Below are 27,464 nucleotides of genomic sequence, written 5' to 3'. Positions count from 1 at the left end.
AAAAGTCATTAATCTACAATGTTCTTTTTCCGATAGTGTTTAGGATATTTTCTGAGCTTTCGTGTTCAATGTGCGACATTTGTCCTGACTTCAACAGGCAGGTGGAGCTACAGAAAAAAGCTCAAGAAAAAAAAAACAAAGTTCGTTGCACCCATGATCTTCAACATGGATATCAGACACAATGGTTATTGTGCTGGCCACTTACAACGCATAATCTTGTAAGGAACAGAAAAGGGGAAGTTCGTCCCCAACTCCCCACTCACAAGCAATAATCTGTACCTCAGTTGGGGAGCTCATCTCCCATTTTCAAAACTGCTTTAAAGAATAAAGGGAATGGGTGATTCCCAGGGATTGTAGAGTTTATATTTTTTTTCTGAAAAGTCCATGTGAGTATTCCTGGGGATAGGAAACATTGGGTTGTATCCTAAATTTAGTTAGCCCCTTAGTCAAGAGTGTCATTAATGACTTACGGACCAATCCTATTCCAACACCTTGCAACATCTGTTATATCCTAAGCCTATCCAGGCAATGCTATCCCACTGCAGGAACTTACAGCCCTACCCTAAGCAGGTCTATTCAAAAGTAAGTCCTATTGTGTTAAGTGGGGGGGCTACTCACAGGAAATTGTGCATAGGATTGCAGCCTTAAGCGCTTGACCAAGACTGCAATCTTACACATGCTTATCTGGGAGTATGACCCACTGAATTCAAATGGGCTTGCTTCCGAGAAGATATGCATTGCACTGTAAGTACTCTCCTGTTAATATATATGTTGCAAACTCATCTTAAATATTCAAAAAAGGAATACATATTATGAGTAAGGTGTTCACTAAGAAAAAAAATATATACTAGCATGCCTTCAGACAGTAAAGGATAAACATACTCCACGTCCTGAACAAACGTTGCCTTCCGCATTTCTTGGGCAGGTACTAAAGTTAAGGGAATCCACATGAAGGCATCTGTGTTCCCAGCATATCATGTCTTGACCACAAGGTGTCCCGTCTTCTACATAGCCCAAATCCACATCTTCTTCTAACTTTACATGACCACCACTGTAAAGCAAACAGAAAGGCCCACCATCAAATTAAGATCATTTCTAACAAAACTGCTATCCAGCACAGAACACTAAGTAACAGATCTGCTTTTTTAAATTTTATGGCTAGAAAACAATGGAACAAGTTAGAGCATTTTCTTGCAGTAAGCACAAACAAATGTGAAAGAGGTATTCAGTTGGTACTAGGGATTTTGCATCATGGACGATTGCACCCCAGTCAAATGCATCCCAGTCACTGGTGTCCCTGGACATTTGCATACAGTTGTGTGTGTGTGTGTGTGTGTGTGTGTGTTCTGGTTATTTGCATCCCACTATAACTGGACAACAAGTAAACTATAACTAGGCAACAAATCCCACATTATATACCCTAAGCTTCTTATCCTAGCCCTAACCCGACCTTGGCATTGAAAAAATGAAAAAGTACATCTATTATAAATATACATATACTGGTATACAAAAGTCTGGGATGCAAATGATGCCAATGACTGGGACGCATTTGTCTGGGACACATTTGTCCAGGATGCAATGGTCCTGTCACTGCTACATTTCACAAGGTGGTGAATGTGTTGATATGCTGTCATTTCCAGCCACAATTTCATTTCCAGCCAGAATTTCAACACAGAGTTAGGCATGCAATGGCTTACTAATTCAATGCAATTCAGTATGTTTCAGGGCCAAACTATAGGAAGCATTAAATGTGCATTGTGCTTGTGTGTTTTCTAACCTGAACAGCTGGTCTGGAGGTGGGTGGGAAAATCAATCTCATGACCATGATCTGGAAGGAGGGGAACCTTGACTCCTGCATTCCCACCACATTCCCCTCCCAGAGCAAACAACCGCAGCAGTGCCTTCCAATCTGGATCGAGTCCATAGCAGGGACAAAGGGTTAATGTGCTCCTACCCCACACTACAATCTGATCCTGATCCCCTCCCCCCCTAATACTTAAATTAGGGAAAAAAACCTCCGGGCCAAAGAATGTGTTTAACACACAGCAAACGCTTGTTTTAATGGACTAATAGGAAGAAAGTATGTCTGTCCATGCAAAAAGTCTGTTAAATCTCAATGAACTGAAGTCAGTGGAGATGCGCGTGCACAAAAGTTATATGACTAATTTTTAAATGGACCAGAAAATGTCCATTGTTTCACTGTTCTTCACATCTGTGAAGTCTATTACATCAAGGTCTATGGATGGACCCTGATGGAGCCAGGATGCTGTAGTGGTTCAGGAATTGAACTTGATCCAGGTTCAAATCCTTGCTTAGCCATAAAGCTTCCTGGATTACTTCGGGCCAGTCAAAAATCTCTCAGACTCACCAACCTCACAAAGTGGTTGTGAGGACAAAAGAAGGGGAAAGAACTATGTACACCCCTTGAACTCCTTGAAGGAAGAGCAGTATAAAAAATGTGAAAAATAAATAAAATGTAATAAATCAAATCAAAGTTTCACTGTAGTGTGTGTTATAATGTAAGACTTCTGGGGCCTCTTTGTTGAGGTTTTTGAAATTACCTGCAATTATAAGACTTGTCCAAATGTTGGAGAGAAGTTGATGTGATTTCACCATCAAGCTCTCCAAGTCTTGGGATGCTAGAAGCAATATTGGAGCACAGAAGATATCCACAAAGCACATCCCTATAAGGAAGGATTAAACAGTCAGTTTAAAAATAGTCTAAGAGTTTGCAAGAACATAAGAATAGCCCCACTGGATCAGGCCATAGGCCCATCTAGTCCAGCTTCCTGTATCTCACAGCGGCCCACCAAATGCCCCAAGGAGCACACCAGATAACAAGAGACCAGCATCCTGGTGCCCTCCCTTGCATCTGGCATTCTGACAACCCATTTCTAAAATCAGGAGGTTGCGCATACACATCATGGCTTGTACCCCGTAATGGATTTTTCCTCCAGAAACTTGTCCAATCCCCTTTTAAAGGCGTATCATAGTTATATAAAGAATTAAATCACACCCAGTCTTTGCAAACTTAATTACTCTTGGAAACACCCAAATAATTTGGAGAAAGATGCTTAACAAAGATCCTATAAATATCAGATCTGCCCACTAATGTTTAGTGCCCAACAACAGCCTCTCGGGTGTATAGAATAATTTTCTGCACAGCTCCTACATGAGGGCATGAATGAACCACAGTGCTCTGTGAAGAAAAACATTACTTCTGAGCTCATTTGGATGGACAGGATTGTACACGGGTCAAAACTGCAGTGAATGGTGTTTCACATTGGACTCACCACTGAAATCCAGACAACTTGACACCAAAAGTCTGAGGCAACAACCGAAGTTCACCTCATAGCACACACAAGTGACTCCATGCTCAGTCACTTGGGGTGACAGTGAAGAGACACTAGCAGCAGTGGCCAGAAGAATATTGTTGTTAAAGAATAAATAGTGGAAATGGGCTGAAGTGCTGCTGAGATACATGTAAGAAAGCCAACAATGCATGTTAGGCCTAATTATTTGCAAAGAACATCCATGGCTTGTTATATTTGGGAACCACTGGCCTGAATTAAAATAAAGGTGTTTTCCAAACAGAGCAGTTCCACTTACTCAGTCTTGCACTGTATCCAGGTATCTCTGAGTCTGCCACAGTTACCTTTCTCTGTTCCTTCTATATTCAGTCTCTCGTAACAGTATTTATCAGCAGCTGTTACTTCTAAAAAACAAATATCTTTCGTTAATAAAGCTTCCTTGCCTCAAACACTTGCTAAATGTCATCACACAGATTTAAGCCACATTCAAACCATAAATTCTATTCTCCAGATCAGGGGTGCTCACATTTTTTTGGCTCGAGAGCTACTTTGAAACCCAGCAAGGCCCAGAGATCTACCAGGGGGGAAGGAAGCGTCTGACAGACACCCCCTTTAATGTATGGAGCCCCTGGTGGAGTCTAGTCAGTTTTGTCAGTTTTGTTGCTGCATGCCTGAAGAGCAGCTAAAGTGTCAGTTTCAGTGTCAGTTTAGTGTCAGCTAAATATGTCAGTTTTGTCTAGTCACTAGACGAAACTGACATATTAACAGTTTGGAGAGACAGGGCTCTGCGATCTACTCATTTTGCCTCGCGATCTACCAGTAGATCGCGATCCACCTATTGAGCACCCCTGCTCCAGATATTTTTTATTATATAAAGCTTAAAAGAAAGAAAAGGGGTCACACAGATTTTGCAGCCTTTGGTTTCTGTAAGGTTCTATGAGATCCTTCTTGAGTTCTGGGCAAAACAAAGTACCATCAAGCCTTTGGTCTTAGCTTCTTTACTATGAAGAAGACCAGCCTGTATGATGTGAAACTGGGAGCCCAGAAAACAGTATCTAGTCCACTGGTTCCCAACCTGTGGTCCGGGGACCACAGGTGGTCCATGAGACCCTGAGAAGTGATCCATGAGATCTCAGAAAAAAAGATAACCTTTGATCACTTCAACCATCTTGCTGAGAGAGTGCTCCCCCACAGACCACCAGAGAGGGTGGAGATCAGACTGTCTGTAGCTGTCAATGAAGTGTCAGCTATGGCTGTGGGCAGTCTACTCTCTGCCATCCATGGGGGAATACTAGTTTGGGAGATGCTTCCCCATGGACCACCAGAGAGAGCAGAGAATGGATCACCTGTAGCCACAGCTGGCAACATAAGCAGCAACGCAGAAATCTTCTCTATAAATAATAAATCTAATAAATCTATAATAAATATTCTCTAATATTCTCTGTATTTTTTGTGTTCAGGAGGGTAGTGTGGTCCACAATAATTCCAATTTTTGCCTCAGTGGTCCGTGAGCTCCTAAAGGTTGGGAACCACTAAGGCAACTAGTCAGACCTCTAGTCAGACCTCCTTCCTGCATTTACCAGAGCTATAGTCGAAAGTTACACCAAGAACCAGGTGGTACAGGAAATAAAATATTATTAGTAAATGGTAACTATATCTTCCATTTCAAAGGGCACCATGCCTCTAAATCCCAATTGCATGGAAAGCACAAGAGAAGGCTAAGGTTACATTTGTGGGCTTTCCAGAGGCATCTGTTGGCCATGATGGAAAACTGGATGCTGGCCTTGATAAACCTTTGACCTGATCCAGCAGGGTTTTTCACATGCAGTAGCTTGAAGACAGAGATAAGTGGCTCAGAAGTGATCTTTCTTATTTAAAAAAAATTGTGGGAGAAATATTCCTATTGACTTATATATGCCTATATGCTATAGCTAGATGTCATCCACCCTGAGATTGCAAGTGGACTCTTAAAGAAATACCAGCAAAAAATAACTTGAGTGGTAAGAGGGTTTACTCACTTTCTCCCCAGATGTATTTACATTGCCCTTCTCTTGTTTTACACCGCCCTCCAAAACAAATGCCCTAAAGAGATTATGAGTGGGAAAAGATATAAAATGACATGCTTTTTCATTGTTAAAACTTTTTTAAAAATATGAATTTGATAAAAGTTCTAAACCACTACTACTTAATTTATTTCTACATTTCTGATGAGAAACGCTGAAACCAGTTAATGTTTAATTTAATGCACAATTCCATTTTATGGTTAAAGTATGTTTCTTTAAAATGCCTGGCAACTCTAAGTAAAAGGTCAAAACATTCAGAAATAATTCCCTTCCCCCACCATTTATCACTCAATTTAATCAATGAAACCAAAGAACAAATTAAAAATTACAGAATAAATTACATTATAATAAGATACGGAAAATATGGGCAATACACGGGAATGGCATAATTCATTCTGTCTATGAGACAGATTCAGTTTCACTGCAGTTTAGATGGTGTAGCTTTGCTATAATACATGGAAAGCGAGACAAAGGAGTGCGTCCAAGCCAAGGGAGCAATGGAAGAAAGTTCCCACACAGTGACACCTAAAATTCCACTCCTGAGAATCACTGGCCCATTTAGAGTAGAGTTTCTCCATGTGTGCTATACTGAACACTATCACCCGATCTTGACTGATCTTGGAAGCTAAGCAGGGTCAGGGCTGGTTAGTACTTGGATGGGAGACCGCCTGGGAATACCGGGTGCTGTAGGCTTATACCAGAGTCTTTCGAGACTGAAGGTTGCCAACCAGCTCCATATAGCCCTGGTGCTCCCTGAGACCATTGTTAGGTCTCTGGAGGAAAGGGCTCCAGAGATCAAAATGTCTGAGAATCACTGCTCTAGAGCAACATGAAATGTGGCCTGAAGAGCTGTGGGGAAAAAAAATGTACCCACCCACCTATGTGGACAGCAATGCCTTCCATTCATGAATATCATGGTTAGGATACAACATTAAGGAGCAAGCCTACGCTCACTTCGTTGGAAGAAAGGACCACTGAACACAAGTATGTGGTCATTAAAACAGCATACCAAAATAGGTGTGTAAAGGTAGGAGACCCACCACAGACACCCACCCATAAGTCGATTTCACAGATAAGCAGAGGGCAGGTTTATGAGCCAAAACCATGGAATTTTCATTGACCCTCAGATAAGTTGGGGGTTAAACTTAGGAGGGTGTCTGACTATAGTTTTGTCTGATTTTACCTGAGGCCAGATCCTGAAAAATAACCTACCAGTAATTGTTACTTAAGAACCGTACAGTCTCTAATTTATGTAAAAGATCATAAGATACATTTTTATTCTTTAACTTTGAAAATTCTAGTCTTCACAGCCTTTTTGTAAACACTATCAGAGTAAGTGCACTGTAAACAACATACTAGCAGAAGGGTGGTTCCCAACCTGGGGTACATGTAACCTCAGGGGCACTCGACAAGACCTTTAGGAGTGCTTGAAAAAGAACTGAATAATGGCAGAAAAAGGCAAGTAGTGCTCTTGAATGCCTGTAGCCTGGATCTTTGTTTCAAATGGAAAAGAGGGTGACATCCTGATGTTTCAAAAAACAGACCTCTGCAAAATGTAAACATTTGCAAAATGGAAACTGAGACTGCAACAGCTCCTGCTAAGAGAAAGAGGCTTGCTTCAATTCAATGAAAGTCTCAGGAGCAGTGAAAAGGTTAACTTTGGTTGCAGCTTTCCAGGGGTTGCCTTGGAGGCTAATGGCCCTCTAATTATCTCTGCATTGCTTCTCTGGTGACCCTTGAAAAGCAATGCAGCTTGAAAAGCTCTGGCCCCTGAGCAACCTTGGAGATAAGGTAAGATGATTATCTAAGCTTGATTTGTTGGCAGAAATTTCTTGCCCTTTAGGCAAGTATGTCCTTTTGTAAAAATCTATCAACAGACTTGCTTTACCTCCTTGGGTTTAAGATAAAAGTCTATTTTAAAACATCAGCAAAAGCAAATGGAATGAAACATTGTACTTACCTGTTCGTTGTCACAGGAATACCCATCCATTTTGTGAAGATTTGGAGAGCACTAAAGACAAAGTGAATGAAATGGCTTGATAAGCTGGACAGTGAGGGAACTTTTAAAGTATTATTTGAATACCTAAAAAAAACAACCAATCTTAGCTTTCCAAACTTCACTTTCAGTTCACTTTCAGTTAACCCCTGCTAATTGGGTAAGAGGCACTTTTTCAAGTGGGTGCTCCTTTTTTTAGCAGGGGGAGAGTAACTGGCCCACCTCACCCCAGCACTGTCTGTTTTAGTGGCTGTCTGCTGGTAATTCTTTTTGCATCTTTTTAGATTGTGAGCCCTTTTGGGACAGGGAGCCATTTAGTTATTTGATTTTTCTCTGTAAACCGCTTTGTGAACATTTAATTGAAAAGCGGTATATAAATACTGTTATTATTATTATTCAAGCATTGCCTCCCTTCTCCCAAACTACTTCTGTGCAACTCTGCCCTACTGGATATTCAGATTTAGCTTCTTTCTTCCCCTCTGCTCCCATTTTCAGACTTTACCTCACTGTTATTTCCTGTGCAGCGGTCTGGAATATCACAATCATTTACTGCTTCTCTGCACACCACTCCTGCAGCTTCAAACTGGGAAAGAAAAACAAAGTATTAGAAAGGCAGCAGTAAAAAAAGTAAGGTAATCACTGTTGGTTTTCAAAGTATTTAGGGAGGACATCTGCAGAAGAACTGGAAATAAAAACCATCTGAAGCCTTGGAGATCTGCTGCCAGTCAGCGTTGACAATTCCAAGCTAAATGAACGAGTGGTCTGACTTCTTATGCAGCAGTTTTTATGGAGGGAGCTTCAAAGATGCAGTGCCAACACAGAAAAGGATCTGTGCAACTTATCATAAACCTCAGGCAACTTCACGTGGGCAAAAGTGAATGTTGTTCTTAATTTTTGGTTTTAATATATTCCTAGTATCTCCAGGAAAATTCTTGGCTCAATGCTATCTAACTGGAACGCTGGTGGAATGCATAAGCAGTCATAAAGCGCTTCATGGCAGCATAAGTTGCTGGTGCACCAGTAGGAAGGCTGGAGCCTTCTCATGTGTGCTGGTGGAGGTTGGGAGGCCTACTGGAGCACATAAGGCAAGTGTAGAAGGTGGACTAGGCAGGGCAGGGTGGAGAGGAGGTGGAATGGCAAGGGCAAAACAGGGAGGAGGATGTTTAGGGGATAGCAGGTTCAGGCCTGGAAGGGGGGCAGGTTTAGTGGTGGGGCACCCGCTGAATTCATATACCCTTCCTGGGCCCAGTTCACCTGCATGGACTTGCACCAGTTCAACACGGACTTGCACCAGCATTATTGCTGGCACAGGTCCAGGATGATCCATAGCAGAAGCTGGGGCTTAGCCTGAGGCAAGAGAACAAACGTCCCTGTATCCCGAGAAGACCTCCAGCACCTACAACTCTGCCACAGCATGCGGCAGAGGTCACACCAAAGTCACTGCATCACTGTGCAGGAATTTAGATAGGATTGGGCTGCCTGTTTTTAACATGTCCAGTACAGTAAATGTAAACACATACCTGACATTTACTACAACAAAGTCCATTACTACATTCAGAGTCAGGAGTTAGCTTGCAGCCGACACAGCACTCTATCCCTTCAGCTTTACATTCCTGAGAAACAGAAGCAACTGTTAAATAGCAGTTTGAAAAGCAAGAATATCTGACACTTCTACTGCCTATTTTATTTGTTTAATGTAATGCAAACTTCAAATAAGGGAAACATCCAGACAAGAGATTTGATGACTGGGGCCTTGGGGAGGAGAAGGAGAGCTGGAAAAGTAAACAAGAAGCATATTGGTCTTCATGATTTGATGGCCAATGTGGTGCAGTGGTTTGAGTATTGGGCTAAGACTTGGGTGACCCAGGTTCAAATCCCCTTTCAGTTGCAAAGCTGACCTTCACTCAATCACCAACTCTTGGCCTAAACTTCCTTGCAGAACTGTTGTCAGAATAAAATAATCTCCTATTAGGTAAACAAATGCTGAATCCACCTGCTAGACAGACTGCAAAACTTGGTGAACTGCAAGACTTGGTGAACAAAAAAGTTCACCAAGCTGAAAGTCTATGAGTACCCTATTGCCTTGAAACAGGCAGGACTAAGAGAGGGTCCTCCCACTGAATAAAATTATCTGCATAGCGCTCCTCAGAAGCAAGTGGGAGAAGACCTCTACCACTGAAGGACAAAGTAGATTCTTCCAGTCCCATGCCCTCATTCTACCAATGAGGTTGGTCATGGCTGTTTTGTACCAAATTTTACTATCAACCCAATGTTATTTGGAAAACATAAAGTAGCATAGTAGTATGGCATTTTTTTTTTTAAAGTAATGGTCAGAGGACAGTAAAACAGGGTAGAACAGCAGAAGAAGGTAGGGGGCTTTAAAGAATATTCCTTACAGTTCACTAATATTAATATTTTAGGATTATCCTAAAGAATCCTAAACTAATTGTGATGAATTTATCCAATTAAATTACAGGGGGACATATCCACTGATCAATCTATGGTTTCACTCATCTCTCAAAGATACTAGGTATCCTCCCCCTGAATCCCCCATGTATACGCCCATTTATTAATTGAAAAGCTTACTGCGTGGTGAGCTTCTTCCTCAAACCAAGCCCTACAGGTTTACAGCCCTTTTGAAGCTGCCTTCCAGCAGCCAGAACACTTAAAAAAGCTTGAAGGAGGGCAACAGAAACTTCCTGTTGAAAAGTGCTGTAAGCCTGTAGGCCGGTGTTTCCCCTCAACTGTGGATCGGGACCCACTAGGTGGGTCGCAAGTCAATTTTAGGTGGGTCCCCATTCATTTCAATATTTTATTTTTAATATATTAGACTTGGTGCTACCATGGTATGTGACTGCATTGGGGGAATGTTACAGACCTGTACTTTTACAAGCTATTATGCATATTCTTTTAACGATAGAAAATGGAACTTACTCCTGGGTACGTGTGGGTAGGATTGCAGCCTAGGATTATTAAAAATGTTCCTGCTTGATGATGTCACTTCTGGTCATGGCATCACTTCCAGTGGGTCCTGACACATTCTCATTCTAAAAAGTGGGTCCCGGTGCTAAATGCGTGAGAACCACTGCTGTAGGCTTATAGCGCTCGGTTTAAGGAAGAAACCGCAGAGTAAGCTTTAAAATTACTAAATGGGTATATGGGGGGGCAGGAACACCCCCCCCCTGTGGATACTGGTGCAGCCCTGTATCCTAATATTTTAACTAGGGAAAAAGTTTCACTGGAATTTTTTTTCCAATTAAAATAGTGTGAAGGGTATGATCAGAATTGAAAACATTTGCAGAAAAGTCCTAAAACCCCTCTACTACCTGTCTTGTTTGTGTACTTCTTTCGCAAAGGCAACAAAGTACCAAGAGTCAGGGTAAGTTTGTTCTGCTTACAACATATTATTGTATTTGCCCCTATAACAGTGTGTGCCCCTATGACGGTGTAGTGATCATTTGTTGTAGGACTTACTTCTGAACTACCACAGTCACACTGTTCTCCTTCTTCAACAAAACCATTGCCACATTCTGGAGGATCAAAAAGCTGCAGTCCAGTAAGGAAAAAAAGGAGATTTACCAATGTGGGAATGCTTGATATTTTTAGTGAATATATGCAACAACATACAAGAAATAAAATGATGTAAACTCCTTTCCATTGTTAAATAGCTATATGCATGACTTAATAGTTCTCAGCTCCACTGAAAACTAGGCTGCATCCCTAACAAGAGTAGTTCTACAAAAAATCTGGGAAGCACTTCCGCAATTCCTCCTGAAGTGTGTCAGGGCCAAGAGAGGGGGTTGCGGGTTTTGGGAGTGCCAGAGACTGTCCTGCAGCCAGCATAGTTTGCAGTGCAAAGGTAAGGAAGGTGAAGGCCGGTGGAGGGCTGGCACTGAGGACTCAGGATTGGGCCCTGAATAAGCAAAACACAAAATTTCATATCTCTCTCTTTCACTCAATATTCAGTAATTTAAACACCATTTAAAAAAAAAGTTTTAAAAAGATTTCTGGAGAAGGAAGTTCTGAACTGCAAGAAACTATTAATCTCAATGTACAGATACTGGGATATTGGATACTGAAGCACAACAGTTAAGAGCATGAACTTGGCAGAAAGATTGCAGTGAAACCTAGGAAGCAGGGAATATTTAACCAAGTGTTAAAACAGGACTGGAGAGACCTGGGTTTGAAACACCCATGAAGTTCACTGGGTGAGCAGCACACCACCTTTCTGCCTAGCCAGCCTCCCAGAATTGCTGTGAAGATAAAGGGGGATGGGTATACACAACCCTCCACAAGTTGGAGAAACAGCAGAATATAAATGTAAGAACTGGGGCGTGCAGTGTCTCAGCTTCTTATTTGATGTAGGCCTTTTCTCCATCCCAGAAATAAGATAGCAGTTAATTTAGGGTGATCTAACTTAAATCCAGCACCCTAAATTATGCAGACACTCAGATGTCTGCACAGCCACAGTGTAATATACATGGTTCATTCAAAAGATATGTGATTGGCACTTTTATCAATTCGTACTTCTTTCCTGGAAAATAATAGCTGCAGCATTGGGCTAAGAACCAGAACAGAACAAAAGGAAGTTATTTTTCCCTATGTGAAACTACTATTACCTTAGAAGGCTTATTGAAAAGGCAGGATCCACCTCCATTTTTTAAGAACTGATGATACTCCTCAATGTCACACTTGGAGAACTTGGTTGGGAGGTAGTAGCTGTAATGAACATAAGAACAGCATAAGAACATAAGAAGAAGCAAGCTTGTTATTTCATGGCCCTAATTTAGATTCACAGAAGAGTAAAAGTGCTTCCATGCACAGGGAGATCTTTTCCAGTTGTTTTCTGGAGCTGCTGGATTACATTAAAAACTATGGGAAGAGTATTATCAAAATGACTGCATTTTCTGGGGCAGTATGCTCGGTAATTTAATTAACTTCCCCCTAAATCGAGCTTCTATTATTCATATCTGCAAATTATCTGGAGCACTGAGGAATACGTCAAGATGAAAAGGAATATGACCGAGACCTTTCATGTCTACTCACCAATTGCAACAGTGCACTCAACAGAGCTGATGCTTACACTTTGGTTTAAAACGTCATTAAGGCAATATACAAGGATCTTGGCTCATTAGAGGAGCAAAGCACTTAAGTGATGTCTAAATTTAGCTTTAGATTATGCATAGGCTTGGGGATGCTGATTAGCCTGGGGGAGCACTTCATGTTTTAATATTAAGCAAAACAGTGGCGCTCGTTATTGCTCTTCCTAGCTCAGTGGAAAAATAGGCCAAAAGACAATTTAACCTACGACATGCAGTTGACCAATGTGAGGTGTAACGTCAGCTGCACTGATGTAGATAATTATTTATATGATGTGCTCACTAGTCTGGCAGGATTCCTGCTTGTTCCATTTATACATACATATTATTGGACAAATTATGCTGGTAAGGCAGTTACCTTCTGAACTGGAAAAAGCTTTTTCTCAGGGAGAAATGGTCTCTCGCAGGCAAAAAAGCATGGTACCTACCATCATACTGACCCAATGGAATGGTATCACTTATGGAAGAATGTAAGAGCACCAAAGTTACATCTAGTCTAGCATCTAGTTTCCAACAGTGGCCAGCCATAAGAACATAAGAACAGCCCCACTGGATCAGGCCATAGGCCCATCTAGTCCAGCTTCCTGTATCTCACAGCGGCCCACCAAATGCTCCAGCAGGGAGCACACCAGATAACAAGAGCAAATCCACAAGCAGCCATGAAGTCAACTGTCCTCTGCAGTTTGCTCCCAACCCCCAGCAACTCATATTACTAAATCTGACCCTGAAGGTTTCATTTAGCTGTCACTGGGAAGAGACACTGATACATTCATTCATCATCTGTTTGTCTAACATAAGACTGGACTTTCTTTATTCCTGCAACTTCATTCAGAAGGACTGTGGTGCCATGCTTGCACTAATCAAGATAAATCTATAAATTTGATTCACTAAGCGTTTACAAAGTATAGTACTACTGAGGTCAGTAACACCATACAGTTTTAAATGATAATTGGCTGACATACTCAAAGGGCTGTAGCCAAAGTTAGTCATCACTAAGAGCCCAATCCTATCCTTCCCCTCCCTCACAAAATGCAGTCACGCTAAAAATGAGCACGCTGTATCCAGCACGGCGGGGAGGGATGGGCAAATCTGGAGTTTTCAGAGGAGAAAGAGATTTTCTTCTCTTTACCCCTCCATTAGCCTCCCACTCCGTAATGGGGCTCCACAGACCTGCACCAGCTCTGTAACTGGCACGAGTCCGAGGAGAAGAAAGAGGTAGGGAGGCTACAAAAAGATGGGGTAGGATCCCTGCCAGATCCACCCCCTCCTGCAGCTTCCCACCCCATTCCTCTCCCCTCTTCTCCATTGCCTTACCTTCTCCAGTGAGTGCGGCAGGGTTCACCTTTAGTTGTAACAGGTTCCGCATAACCGCCCAATTCAAAATATGTTGGGTTGTTACTCCCACTGAAATTGTTAGGAATGACTAACTTTGTCCCATGGATTTAAGTGGAACTTAGTCAAGACTAACTTTGTTTGGATACAATCCCTAAGTCAGTTCAGCATTGTACATCACATCTTCTGTTTCTAACTTCATGAATGGATAAATCTGATGGCACAAATATAGTATCTTCTTCCACATTAGACCATTTGTTAGTTTACATTTTCATTGCACTGAAATTTCAAAAGAAATATCTCACCCAGCATCTCCCATTATGCATCCAGACCATGTATCTTCACACTTACATTCACCTAAAATAAATAAATCACACACTATTTGATTTTTTTAAACTTAAAAAATTACCTTTCATATAATCTTAGCTTTCCATTTTAAACCACATTTTACTTAAATCTGCACCAAAACTGCTCAAGTTGAATTTTTATTTCAACTCAGGTTCTCCATTCAATCACTCCTCATTGTGTATTTAATAGAAGGCCATTTCCAAAAAGTTCAACAAGATTCTCAGAAACATCACTGAGAAGATTTTGCTTTTACAAAAATCAATGAGCATACGTAATTGAAAATGAAAAGTGGAGGCAGAGGAGAAGGCATCTCTTGAAAAGTCAACAAAGAAACAGTCACCCACTTACATTTCAAAAAGCAGTCACTTTACAAAACCTTACCACTCTGCAATTTTCTTTTGTCTGAGAAAATACCAAGACTATGAGCTAAGGATTGTGCCAACGTAACTGCCATTAAATCTGGCTTTCCAAACTGAAAAACAAAACAAGACAATACATGTTTTGAGAAGATGTCAACACTCAAGTACATCTATTTCTATAAAATAAATAATTGTCATGTAGCAAAAGATTAGGCTCAAGCTTGTGGGGTTTGTTTCACAGTATATGCTTTTAAGTGCAGTAGATGAATACCAAGCTACCAGAAAGTTGTATTCTTAAATAATAACCAAAAAAGAGATATTAAGACTTTCCATAAAATTGGCAAACAGCTAATGACATTCAACTGGAACAGTAAGCTTTGTTAAAGCGAATTATTAGAGCAGTGGTTCTCAAACTGATGGGTCATGACCCACCAGTTCGTGTAAGACTTTCCCCCGTCACTTTAAGGGGTAGGGGAAGGGGAGAGAAGCAGCGACACAATCCCCACTAAGGGGGGGCGCACTTTCCACTTACTTGGAATGATGTAGGGCTGCAGCAGGCTGCAGAAGATGCGGGGAGCCCTGCACAGCCCTCCGCAGCACTCCCCGATTCTTGGAATCTTCAGTAAAAGTAGGAGCAAAGCACTTCTGTTTTGCAGGAGGTGCTTTGCGTCCACTTTTATTGCAGATTCCAAGAGTCAAGGAGCGCTGCGGAGGGCTGCGCAGAGCTCCCCGCAACTCCTTCAGCCTGCTGCAGCCCTATATCATTCAAAGTACGAGTGGAAAGCACCGCCCCTCGCCCTCCTAGCGATGCGGTCCTGGGGATCACGTCACTGCCTTAGCCCCTCCCCCGCAAGAACTTACTGAGGGAGTAAAGCTCTGTCAAAGTGAGAAACGCTGTATTAGAGGATGTTAGGATTTGGGAAGAGGTTTAGATAGGAGCAAACCTTAGCTGTACTATACTGCTCCATTATGTCCTGGATAAATGCCCTTAACTAGAGATAGTATCACCAAACACATTCAACCTTTGAGAAGTCAATAGCTTTCTGAAACTATTTATTGGGATTTAAAAGAAGGGGGAGTGGGAGAAACTATTGGTCTTGGTGCCATTCTTTAATGCCAAGGCATGTACACCCAGATTTGAAAGAACTGTGGTCTAGCTTTCTGGCAACTATATGAAGTTCCTCAGGTTCTAGGTTAGCAGTCTTGAAACTTTCACTATCTCTAGCCAAAAAAAGACACCACTAGACCTAAACTGAAGACCATTGACATGTCAGTGCACATTCTCCCCACATGCTGGGAAACTGTGGACCACAAGGACATGAGGGAGGTTGGTCCTAGAAATCTCTGTGGACCACAGAGCATAATGAGAGTAGAAGTAGAAACAATTTTGACAAAATAGTTATGCTTTGGAATGCAGCTGCCATGTTGCATTTAGAGTTGTGCAGACCTACTTCATTCACACCTCCGCCTTTCAGTAGGGAACAAATTCCACCAATGTAGGCCGCTCCGCTGCGACTGCTCTGAAATTGACTCCCCCTTAAAAGAAAAGCAGAGGACACCATGAGAAAATAAATGGCAAGTTAGAAACTATCATGTCTCCAATACATTATGAAGCCCCTGTTAGGGAAGGAGTTGTACACTCACGAGAAGATATGACTGTCTGGAAAGTTTGTACTCTACTGATTCAGAACTTCAGTGATAAGGGAAAAAATGTGGGAGACAAAAATCTAAAAAGGAGTTTATCAAGGGCTTGGAACAATCTGCTTACGTATGAACTATGCTATCTATGCTGCCTGCTATGTGGACTAGCAAAGTTCAATGAGGTCATCTGCAGTTTCAACACTGCTTGTAGGACCTAGATGTGCTGGATGGACCCAAACCTTGGAAAACTACCTTTAGGATAGAATTAGAGAGATCCTACCCTCAGGTGAAAGTCAACTAAGGGCGCAATCCTAACCGACGCATAGGCCAGCATAAGTCCCCCGGGAGGGTCGCAAACGTGCCATAAAGCACATTTGCACCACTGTGGGAGGAAGCCGCGTTGGCACATGTAGGTACGCTGACTCACGGAGGCCGGCAGAAGCCTCTGCGGCGGCTTCCTTGCCGCTGCTTGTGTCAGCACACCTGGCTGACACAAGCGGCAACAGTAGGCATGGGTGCGCAGGGAGGAGGCGGGAGGAGGGTGTTTCTGGGCAGGGGTGGGCAGGCGATGGGCGGCCCTGGGGAAGGGCACGTGGGGAGCCAGTAGAAGTGGTTTAAATACATATTCACTGCCCTGAAAATAAATCCCCTGGGATACAGTGAACATGTCTTCACAGTATTTATTCTGTCTAAGTAAAAACACAATCCCAGTCTCCAAATTTCTGAAGCGGGAACCTCTGGCACCACAGTTACCACCACAGAATACCAGCACAGGTCAGGCAATGTAGAAAAAAAAAAATCTTTGACATATACAGAAACTGCTACTTGAGCTTGCCTTCCTTCACGCAGTCCTAAGGCTTTTACCCATTTGGCATAAGGAAAAGAAAGGCTTATTGCATTCACTATGCCCATTTCAGTCCATTCTGCACTGCTTTCTACCACCATACCACATAATGGAAGAACACATTAGTTGTTACTACGAGGTCAAGCTACCCCACCCCAAAGGGCAACAAAACAACATGAAGTTACGTACGAAAAAAGGTGAACTGCATCACTTTTCTCTTTGATAAAATCTCTCCTATATTTCATAAACTCACGCAGAGTCACCAATGGGTTTTCAGATATGGTGAACTTGTTATCAGTACTCCAGGTCTCCATGGCAACCAAGACTATCCTGGTGTTGAGTTGTTCTTTATAAATCTAGCACATTAACAAAATGAACAATCATGGTAAGTCACAGTGTTAAATCTGCCTCTTTCTTTCTTTCTTTCTTTCTTTCTTTCTTTCTTTCTTTCTTTCTTTCTTTCTTTCTTTCTTTCTTTCAATGTAACTAAGGAAATATTCAGCCTAAGAATATAACATAAATAAAGAATCACTGGCATTTCTTTTTTAACGCATCGTGATCAAGGGATAAGTATCTGACTATATTTTAAAGGTCATTTTTTTCATGAAAATTTCATGAAAGCTTTGACTGGGCAGGCATTTAAACACAATCTCAAATACAGGGATTGTTATTTTGAGATATGCGGAATATAGGCTTTTTCAATCACTCACTCTTAAGGGTCACAAGCTAAACAGCTGTTTCTTTCTCCAACCTGAAATTACCATCCCTGCGATAAGAATGACAATGTACCTAAGAATAGTGGTGAATCACACTTACTAAATCTGCCATGTTCACTACCGATTTGGCAAAGCTGTTTGTGTGGCTAACTGATAATCGGTGCTTTTTCAGCTGAAAAACAAAAGAAAGACAAATCCTGAACATATTTTAGAAACACAATGTCAATTCAGAAATGACTTTATCAAACACATGCTTTTGGAAATGCATGCCTTGTGACCTATTCTAACATAGAGTGCAATCCTTACCTGATCTTCAGCAGGCGCATATTTGTGCCTCCTTTTCAGTAGGCTAGGCCAATGTGATAACATGCACCAGCCTCCCTGCACCAAATCCAGACCCACCAGACCCACCGAACCCAAACCCAAGGTGACTCTGTGGCAGCTGAACTAAGCCAGCATGGGGGGGGGGGTTGGAAAGGATGGCGGGAGGCCTGAACGGGGGCAATGTGGGGTAGAGGACGGCAGGGAAGGGTACACCAGTGAGCATACAAGGTCCGGGGGGGGGGGGGGAACTGGCCTGGGCAACTTAGGCTGGATCCTAACCCCTCTCCCAGTCAGCCTGGTGTTACACCAGGCTGCTTGGATCTGCAACAGCCATTTCTTTTTCTTTTTTTATAATGCTTTATTTATTACAGATACAGGTAAGGAAAATTGGATGGACTTAGGGCTAGGACTACATAGGTTACACACAAGGGTGGTGGCCATCGATTACAACAAACATTAATCCAAACAAAATTAATAATCAATACAAAAATTATCATATTCATTAACCCAACTGGTTAATACTTTAACATTCCATATTTTTCCTCTAACCTTATCTATCCCATCATAAAAAAAAACTTCAAACTTTTACTTATACACTCTTCTTACCACTAAACTAGTCTCTAAAATAAAATCTTTCTTATCTAATTCTTAATTTCTAATATCACATCTAAAAAAGAAGTCTCCGATTACAATGGTATTACCCCCTTCAATATCTCTTATAACATATTATACATCATTTTCCATAACTATCCAATCAAAAAAGGCTTCAAATTTTTACTTATAGACTCTTCTTACCACTAAACTAACCTCTAAAATAAAATCTCTTATCTGATTCTTAATTTCTAATATCACATCTAAAAACAAATATCTCCAATTACAATGGTATTATACTTCGCTTATCCACCACATATTTATTAACCCAAAATACAGGTTTAATATTTTCTCCAAAATAAATTGACATCTATAATTTATTTTATTTACCTTCTCTTTTATAAAATAACCCTTTTATTTATCTTAATACCACTTTAGTTTACACAATACTTATATTCCATATTTACAGTTCCATCTAATTTATTTCATATGTTTACCACTTTAATTTTCCCGATACTTATATTCCAAATTCCCTTGTCATCCACTTTAATTTAATCTAATTAATAAAATATTTATCTTAATACCACTTAATTTCCGCAATATTTATATTTCAAATTTTCATTTGCATCTATTTTAATTTAATATGATTTAAAAAATTCTATTTATTATTCAACCATTTTGACCTTCTTCTTATTGTTTACTTTGTACTCTATCTTATTGGTGCTCCCTCTTAGTCCTCCGACTGGTTCTTCCACTTCTTCTTTTTCTTCTTAAGTCCCCCCCCCCGTTTTTCTTTCTTCTTTTTCATTCTGTTATCTTGAATTCAATCCATAAATTCTTCCTCTTCTTGAGACAGCTTGCTCTCTGAACATTTCCTCTTTTTTCTTCCTTAAGGCTCTTAGTTATTATGACAATTGCTTCTTCCATCTCGTGTCCCATTTCAAAGTACTCCACTTCTTTAACTTCACCCGACATCTGATCCATTCTTTTTTCTTCTCTATTGTTTATAATCTGTTCCCGCGAGTTTACAAGGGAGGAGCTTATTTGCCCAATTTGTTCAGAGAGTTCTCTGACTTGTTGCTCCATTTCTCTACTAAAATCCATCACAAAATCCACCAACAAGGCCTGGCTTTCACGATCATCTTTTAGATTTTCAAAAGCCATTTTTATCAACACAAACACGAACCACTTCCTGCAGGGCTACTTTCTAATTTTGTATCCAGGGCTACTTTCCAAATTTTTATATCCAAAAAAAGTCAATCAAATCCACACAGTCAAATTAGGTTAGTATGCCTTTAAATGACCAAAAGAAAAGAAAAAATTCAAGCCTCTTGCTGAGAAACCGAAAGTAGCAGTGTCCAGGCTTAAATAAAGGCTTTTTGCTGGGAAAATGAAATAGACTTTATTTCCTTCGTTGAAGATTACTTATTTATTTCTCTTCGGTACATACCATTAAAAAATATATATATAATCTTGTACTTACTCCAGCAGGGGAAATACCAATTCACCTATTCCCCCCCTGGGTGGCTAATGGCCAGCGTGAATAATCTTGAATTATCTCCTCCTCCTCCAGACTTCTTACTTACAGTTCTCAGTAAAACTTTTTAACGAGCCAAGTTCACTCACTCTTAATAGCTTTTTTCGCTGCGATGTTGTTGTATCTAGGCCGTGGGAGGACGGATTCTCAGCTTTCCGAGCTTCTCCAAGATGGCGCCCAGGATAGATATGATTCAGCACAGAGCAAAACAGAGAGAAATCCTTGAAATTGCCTGTTTCTAAGGACCCCCCCGTTCAAGCTCTCAGCTCTTCGTACCGTCTTCCTGGCACCGAAGCGTGCCTTAGTTGTTTAGGCACATGAAAACACATCTATTTCGCAGTCTCTTCGGGAGCCCCCAAAGTTCACTGCAACTTCGCTGAGAGCTAGCTCCGCCCCCCCTGCAACAGCGATTTCACTGGCACAGGTTTGAATAGTTCCATAGTAGTGGCTGGCACACAACATGGGGTAAGGGGATAAATACTATATAAATAGATAAAATATTATATGATATGATATTATGTAATAGATAAAATATTATTTAAATAGATAAAAAATAAATAGCACAGATCAAGATTGGGCTGCCCTACTGTTTTCTTAACTCACAGACACCCTGAAAGATACCCTGATGGAAACAAATGAAAGCTGACTTATAAACTGAGTCAGGCAATTGGACCATCTAGTTCAGTATTATTGAGTCCTACTGGCCATGGCACTATAGGGTCTCAGGAACAGGCCTTTTCCATTACTGCTGCCTAATCTTACTTATTACCTAATCTTACCTAATCTTAGGCATTACTGCTACCTAATGCAGGAGGTCTGGTCTAGAGGGTATAGCCTCCATTAGCCCGAAGATAACATCGGAAGGTTGCCAGTTTGAGGCCACCGACAGTTCCCTGAATGGCGAGACCTTGAAGCAGCTGATAAGGCGAGCTGAATTATTCCACCTGCTCTTTGGTGTGAGTGAAGAAGCATCTTGGCGGCCCTCATATGAGATGAAGGAGCTACTTGTCAGCCTGCGTGGGAGTCAACTGGAGGCCAGAAGTGAGACCACACCAGGAAGATCCATCTGAAATGTTGTGTGATTCTTGAAAGAAAGAACCTTCTATGATTGTAAAAATCCCCTTGAGGGATTTAGTAACGCCTGCCTATGTAAACCGCCTTGAATAAAGTCAGAGGAGTAATCTGATGACCAGAAAGGCGGTATATAAATACCTAGTTATTATTATCATCATCATCATAATCATCTTTTCATTGGAAGGTATAATTAGATGGAACCTAGGATCTTCTGCACACATGTGTTGAGTTATAGCTAGAGGTGGGTGAAAATGATTTTTTTTTCCATGGGTTTTGATGTTTTCCAAAGTTAGAAGTGCAGAAAGTGGTGCCATGTGTTTTTCTTCCAAGGGTGCATTTTTATAAACTATAATTATAAATTATAATTGATTTAAAAGTATAGTAGGTAGGTAATATATGGTATAGTGTCAACAGAGGCAGCCACATGCATATGGAGGTGTTAGAAAATATGTAGAGGTGTTAGGGAAAGGGTTTGGGTTTTATTTTTTTATAAAATTGAGAAGTGCAAAAAAACAGCATTATCTGTTGATTTCACTATCACTGAAAAAAACCCACTGCTAATTATAGCCTCTCCTCATTCTATGGACGATAACAGGTGGATAGATGGTATAGCTCTCATTTGTAATATTAGCAGCCTGATCCTACATCTCAACTTATACCAGGAGTCCCCAAAGTGGCAAATATAGGGTGAGGTACAATGGTCTCTGGGATTTTGGCAAGTGATAATACCGCAACGGAAACACAGCGCAAAGTGATGGAAAGAGAAAGTCTCCAAGCTTTGTACTGGTGAACTGGCGTGTCATTGGCTGGTAGGGGAAGTTCCCATCAAGATGGCGACAGGTGTAGAGAAGGCTTACTGTGTTTAGGAGTACACAAAAACCAAGTCCATTATTGCAGTTTCATGCTCAATTTCCTCTGGGCCTACATTAAGGACAAGGTGCATGTGCCACCCCCAAGATATAATGGAATTAAAACAATGCATTACCACAGCTATCACTCATGTGGACCAGGCAACACTGGTGCGAGAATGGGCTGAATTGGATTACAGGACAGACATTTACCATGTCATGAAGGGCGGACATGTCCAGCATTTATAAGGTCTGTAAATAAAACTCTGAACATTTCTCGTTCCATTAACATTAACCATGTTGCCCTATCCCTTTCCACTATGATGTAGTGTTACATTATACTGGAGACCACTATGACTCACCCTGTATTGCAAATATTTTTCTTCTGTTGTGAACATTTTTAAAGTTATGAACAAAATGTATGCATTATTTTTTATCACTCACACACTGCAGCCCACCATAAGAGTGAAACTGAGTGATATGACCCTGGCAGCTGAAAGCTTGGGGACCCTGCCTCAGATCGCACTCATCCACTGGACTTTTTACCTCTTGAAAAGATCCTTAGAATGCCTTTCATAGCATTATTTATGTTGTTGTTGATCAATTAACTTTTATTTAATACTGATTATCTTAGGTATTTTATAATGTATGCTACTTCACACACCTTACCCACCAGCAGAAATACAATAAATTCAAGTTTTCCTGTTATGCAAGCTACCTTTATACATCTTAAACTTGCATAATTTTTATTTTACTGATAAATACAAAAAAAATACAGTTTCAGTTTTATAATTATTTTAACCCATATATGATACAATTGAAATTGAGAAAACAAACAAGAGTACTACATTTTGGATATTTAAGCGGTGCATTTAAATAACTGGTCCTGATGATTCCAAACTGAACATCTGCCTTTGTATTTGGCATCAAAATGAAACTCTGAATCCACTGTGAAGAAAAAAAGAATACACACTTGGCAGCCCCCAGTTTAGATAATCATATAAATGCAAGGAAAGCAAATCATTTGAAAGTGCACTGAATAAAATATGACTACTCTCCTTCCTGTTCCTGGTGAAGGTAATGAAATAATCAATATTTTTTTATTCCACAAAGAGATATCTTATGGAATAATCTGGATAAAGAAGCTGCTTTTTTAAAGTGCCTAAATGGTACATGTAATGCGATCCACTCTTATACGAAAAGAACAGAGCTGCACCAAGGCAATGTGGGGCTTTGGGTGTTTATTTCACTGCTCCCCATTAACCTTTGCTTTATCCTATTGTTGTTTGAATTGTTGTTGTAGTGAGTCAACCAAAAAGGAAGGATATAATTTTTAAGAAAATTGTTCCATAAGTTGGCTTCATCTTGCACTCTGCTCTACCTGATGTAATTGAATGTAACATGAAGAATTATTTCTGTAGTTCAGTGTTCTTCAATCTGTTGGTCGTGACACCCATGGGGTCACAGAGCCTCATTTTGGGGGTCATGGCAACCTTCAAAGCCTGTGCAAGAGAGGGCTTGGATCCAATTCAATAATGGTACTGCCTTATCAAAACTGAGTTACTGATATAATCCTGCACAGCCTCTTCTTGCTGCCTTGCTCCGCAGCTCCTAAAGCCAGCCCTGCAACACAGGATTGTTGTGAAGACACAAGAAATAGGAGGAAACAGGGCAGGCGGGGGCAAAGGGTGGATGAAAAGGATCGGCAATGGGTCCCCAGTCTCATACTTCATTCAGTCAGGGTTCTGGCATAAAAAACATTGAAGGGTGCTCTAGTTCATTCCAGGACTGGTAGATCAGCTTGCTCTAGATCAGTGGTTTCCAACATTTTTTCACTTGTGTACCACTTGGCAGCCCATTGCCATAAATTGTACCCCTTGTATTAACAAAACTTTTGTAATGTTATTTCAAATTTATGTTTTCAGCTATAATCCCTATGTGATAATACACAAATCGGTGATCAGAAATTAGCAGTTGCTGGGGCATTCACAGCCAACTAGCTGTCTTCCTTCCTCCCTTGCCAGGCCCACAAGGCATTCTAATACAAACCTGCCTTTTTCTGCCATTATTCAATTCTTTTTCAAGTACCCTAAAGGTCCTGTCAAGTACTCCTGGGGGTACACGTACCTCAGGTTGGGAAACACTGTTCTAGCTGATGCAAGGACTGGTAGATGATGCAGCTTTCCATTCCTTCTGTCCACATAATATTTTCTTCACTTAGGCAAGCTAATTGAATGAGCATTTCTGTCCATTAAAGCATCAGTCATTGTCTGATTGATTTAGGCCCAAATCCTAACCAACTTTCTAGCACTTCATAGCACTAGTTTTATTGCCTTTCAGACTTTACAGCCAAAAAAAAAAATATTATGAAAAATGGTTTGCAGAGAAATCTCACCAAAATAAGTGCAACTACACTAAACAAAAACACTCTGCAATATTACCAATTGCTTTCAAACATGGGTGAATTTTTGTGGCTAAATACATTATTCAGGGAAGAATAAGAAAAGAAAGTTATTCATAATGCTCAGTAAACAGTTGCTGTATTTTAAAATATATGTGTATATCTAGTTACTGGACTTTGTCCTTAAGAGATTCTATTGAGTGATTCCCAACATAACTTCAGAGATCAGACTTGGCTTTCAGAACATCCGCTGTACGGTTAGGATAATTTTGCAGTGGGTACTTTATTGCTAATCCATCGCAGGCACCAAGGCATGCATGCATTATTGATGGCTTCAAAAAGGCCCAGTATGTAAGCCTCACCATTAGATGATCATTTACAATCATGAGCTCAACGTATTTTGTTTCCTCTTCAACGTTCCGTGGACTCTGAAAGGCCTACAAAAAGAGTAAGAAACAGAACATGTTTGAAATAAGTGGCAAAATATTCGATTCTAAACTCACCCCACCAAAACAAGCTTATTTTCTTCACTGTGGCCTCATTTAGAAAATGCTTAAAAGTAGTTCTACTCCCAAAATTAGCAACAGAATGTATGTCATGCCATCCAGTCTTTGGCTGGTATAAACCGGTTAACAAATCTAATAAAAGGATAAGAGAATGATGGCCAATTTTTGTATTAGGGTATTGATTGCCATCTAATCCCCATTAGCAAACGATTGGTTCGTTTCAACAAACTGTACTGTAGATTGTTTTGATCTTTCACGAGTCTAGAAGGTGTGCCAAGCCCATGCATTCCTTTATCACCTCCTCTCCTATGGCTTAGCAAGGACATAATTCTGGTTTCCTGCAGCAGCTATTACCTTGCACATGCCTGATCTCATCTGATCTCAGAAGCTAAGCAGGGTCAGGCCTGGTTAGGACTTGGATGGGAGACCACCAGGGACTACCAGGTGCTGTAGGCTTATACCATAGTCTTTCGAGACTGAACCAACCATAGACATATGAAACTGCCTTATACTGCATCAAACCACTGGTCCATCTAGGACAGAGGTGTTAAACAGAAGGCCCAGGGGCCGGATGCAACCCACAGAAGCCCTTAGGCTGACACAACACCACCTTCAGCTGCTCTCAGCTGCTGAGCTGTGCTGAGGTGTCACTGCTGAAAGGGCAGCCTGCATGATAACTGGGCTCTCTCATATCTCAGAAATATGATCAAAATTTGCATATTTTCTTTGATTTGCAGCTATTGAGTTCCTGAGAAAATAGTGCTTATTTCTGTCATCAGCTGTTTAATGATATCACTTCCTGCTTAGTAATATCACTTCCAGCCCTCAGCAGGCATCATGCATGCTATTCATCCTGCTGTATGAAATGAATTTGACTCCCCTGAGATAGGTCAATAACTCCAACTTGCAGCAGCAATCTAAGGTTTCGAACAGGAGTCTATCCAGTCCTATTGGGATATGGCAGGGATTGGACCTGGGACCATCTACGTGTCATAAGAACTGGGAACCTGTGGTTTTTAAGCGAACCCATCAAACCATGATCAAAAACTATGGTATGAACCTGGCCTGAGGTCCTTACTGAGGCTCATTTAAGCCTCAAGTTTCCACTTCACACAGGGCACAGAATTGGTTTAAGAAAACAGGATTCAATCATAATGATAGTTAAAATAAGAACAGCCCCACCGGAGCAGGCCATAAGCCCATCTAGTTCAGTTTCCTGTATCTCATAGTGGCCCACCAGATGCCTCAGGGAGCACACAAGACAACAAGAGACCTGCATCCTGGTACCCTCTTTGTATCTGGCTCATAGTACATAATATGCATCTAGTTCATAATATGAAGTATTCAAGGCATCTTTTAGTCTAAGTACTACAAATAAATTACATCCCACTACTTGATGTCAATGAAAAGAAAGAGGAAGTAACTTTACTCTTCTGGATATCAATGGTTACTAGTCTAGTATTTAGATCAGTTATCAGAAGTGCAGGTAACAGCATAATAAAGACTAAGGGCCTCCCAGCACCAGAGTGCAAGCTATTACTTATGCTCCTGATAGCACCCATAAACCAACCAGAAATTCAATCCCTGGGATATTTCTGTGGTAAAGCCAAGGATCATGGAAGGCAGATAAGCTGTCAACCACTTGTATACTCCAAGTTCACCCAAAGGATGGGCCTACAACAAAGATACATGACATGGAGGGGAAGAGAGTAATGAATGACAAAGGACACAATTAAACTTGGGTTATTCTGGCTCATCTGAGTTCTCAGACGGGAGCATATATATAGTGCCGTTTGAGTGTTCAAAACGCTTCACAGATGTTATCTTCATTATCTATCCATATTATTTTTATTATTAAGGATATTAACTGCATCAGTATCAATTGCAATTTAATTGTAAAAGAACTCTGTATTCTTGTCCCCCCATATTGTCAGCTCCATATTGGAGCTGGGGAATTGAGGCTGAGGGGGAGTCGCTTCCCTAAGATCACCTAGTGAGCAAAGGTGAGCAGCTGCATGCTGGGTCCTAATGGTGGCTGGGGTGAGGTGCCATGGTGACGCAGCAATGTGATCCCCTGCATCACTGCATCACCCCATGTCTACTCACTACACCCCCCACCACCACAACGGCTCAATTTTAGAGCTAAACAGAGACAAGGGAGGATGGGTCAGCCAAGTTGGCAATGCTCACTGCTTTAAGTGACGAGCACTGCCCCTACCCACGGAGAGTCTGGGAAACACCCAGTGCGTCATGGACGGGATTGCGCCGCCCCAGATGCCCCCTTCGTATGCTACTGTTCGGCACCCCCCTCAAATGGTGCCCAGGGCAGATATCCTCACTCACCACACCCTGGATATGCCACTGGAAGCTAGATTCAAACTACAGCAGCTTTCTGCAGCTAGTCAAAAGAAATAGAAATAAACTTAAAAGTCCAGTTCTACATTTAACTCCTCCTCAAAAATGTTTTTCCCTTT

General features: G+C 41.1%; 1 protein-coding gene and 1 pseudogene across 1 annotated transcript in view; one reads left to right on the top strand and one right to left on the bottom strand.

Moving 5' to 3' along the window:
- The window catches only part of ADAM22 (ADAM metallopeptidase domain 22), a 142,979-nt gene that overhangs the window by 30,043 nt on the left and 85,472 nt on the right, over window positions 1-27,464 (bottom strand). The window contains exons 10-24 of the mRNA XM_066629123.1: window positions 24,847-24,921; window positions 17,810-17,881; window positions 17,183-17,349; window positions 15,960-16,044; window positions 14,531-14,621; window positions 14,107-14,158; window positions 11,990-12,089; window positions 10,845-10,916; window positions 8,891-8,983; window positions 7,873-7,953; window positions 7,335-7,385; window positions 5,330-5,393; window positions 3,610-3,715; window positions 2,562-2,684; window positions 883-1,051 (exon numbers count right to left, since the gene is read on the bottom strand). Coding sequence (XP_066485220.1) covers window positions 883-1,051; window positions 2,562-2,684; window positions 3,610-3,715; window positions 5,330-5,393; window positions 7,335-7,385; window positions 7,873-7,953; window positions 8,891-8,983; window positions 10,845-10,916; window positions 11,990-12,089; window positions 14,107-14,158; window positions 14,531-14,621; window positions 15,960-16,044; window positions 17,183-17,349; window positions 17,810-17,881; window positions 24,847-24,921 — 1,401 coding nt within the window. The remainder of the gene's footprint in view (window positions 1-882; window positions 1,052-2,561; window positions 2,685-3,609; window positions 3,716-5,329; window positions 5,394-7,334; window positions 7,386-7,872; window positions 7,954-8,890; window positions 8,984-10,844; window positions 10,917-11,989; window positions 12,090-14,106; window positions 14,159-14,530; window positions 14,622-15,959; window positions 16,045-17,182; window positions 17,350-17,809; window positions 17,882-24,846; window positions 24,922-27,464) is intronic.
- LOC136655043 (5S ribosomal RNA) lies at window positions 25,327-25,446 on the top strand (annotated as a pseudogene).

Source organism: Tiliqua scincoides, chromosome 5, assembly GCF_035046505.1.
Source record: "Tiliqua scincoides isolate rTilSci1 chromosome 5, rTilSci1.hap2, whole genome shotgun sequence".
Lineage (NCBI taxonomy): Eukaryota > Metazoa > Chordata > Lepidosauria > Squamata > Scincidae > Tiliqua > Tiliqua scincoides.
This window is presented reverse-complemented; position numbering and strand designations above follow the sequence as displayed.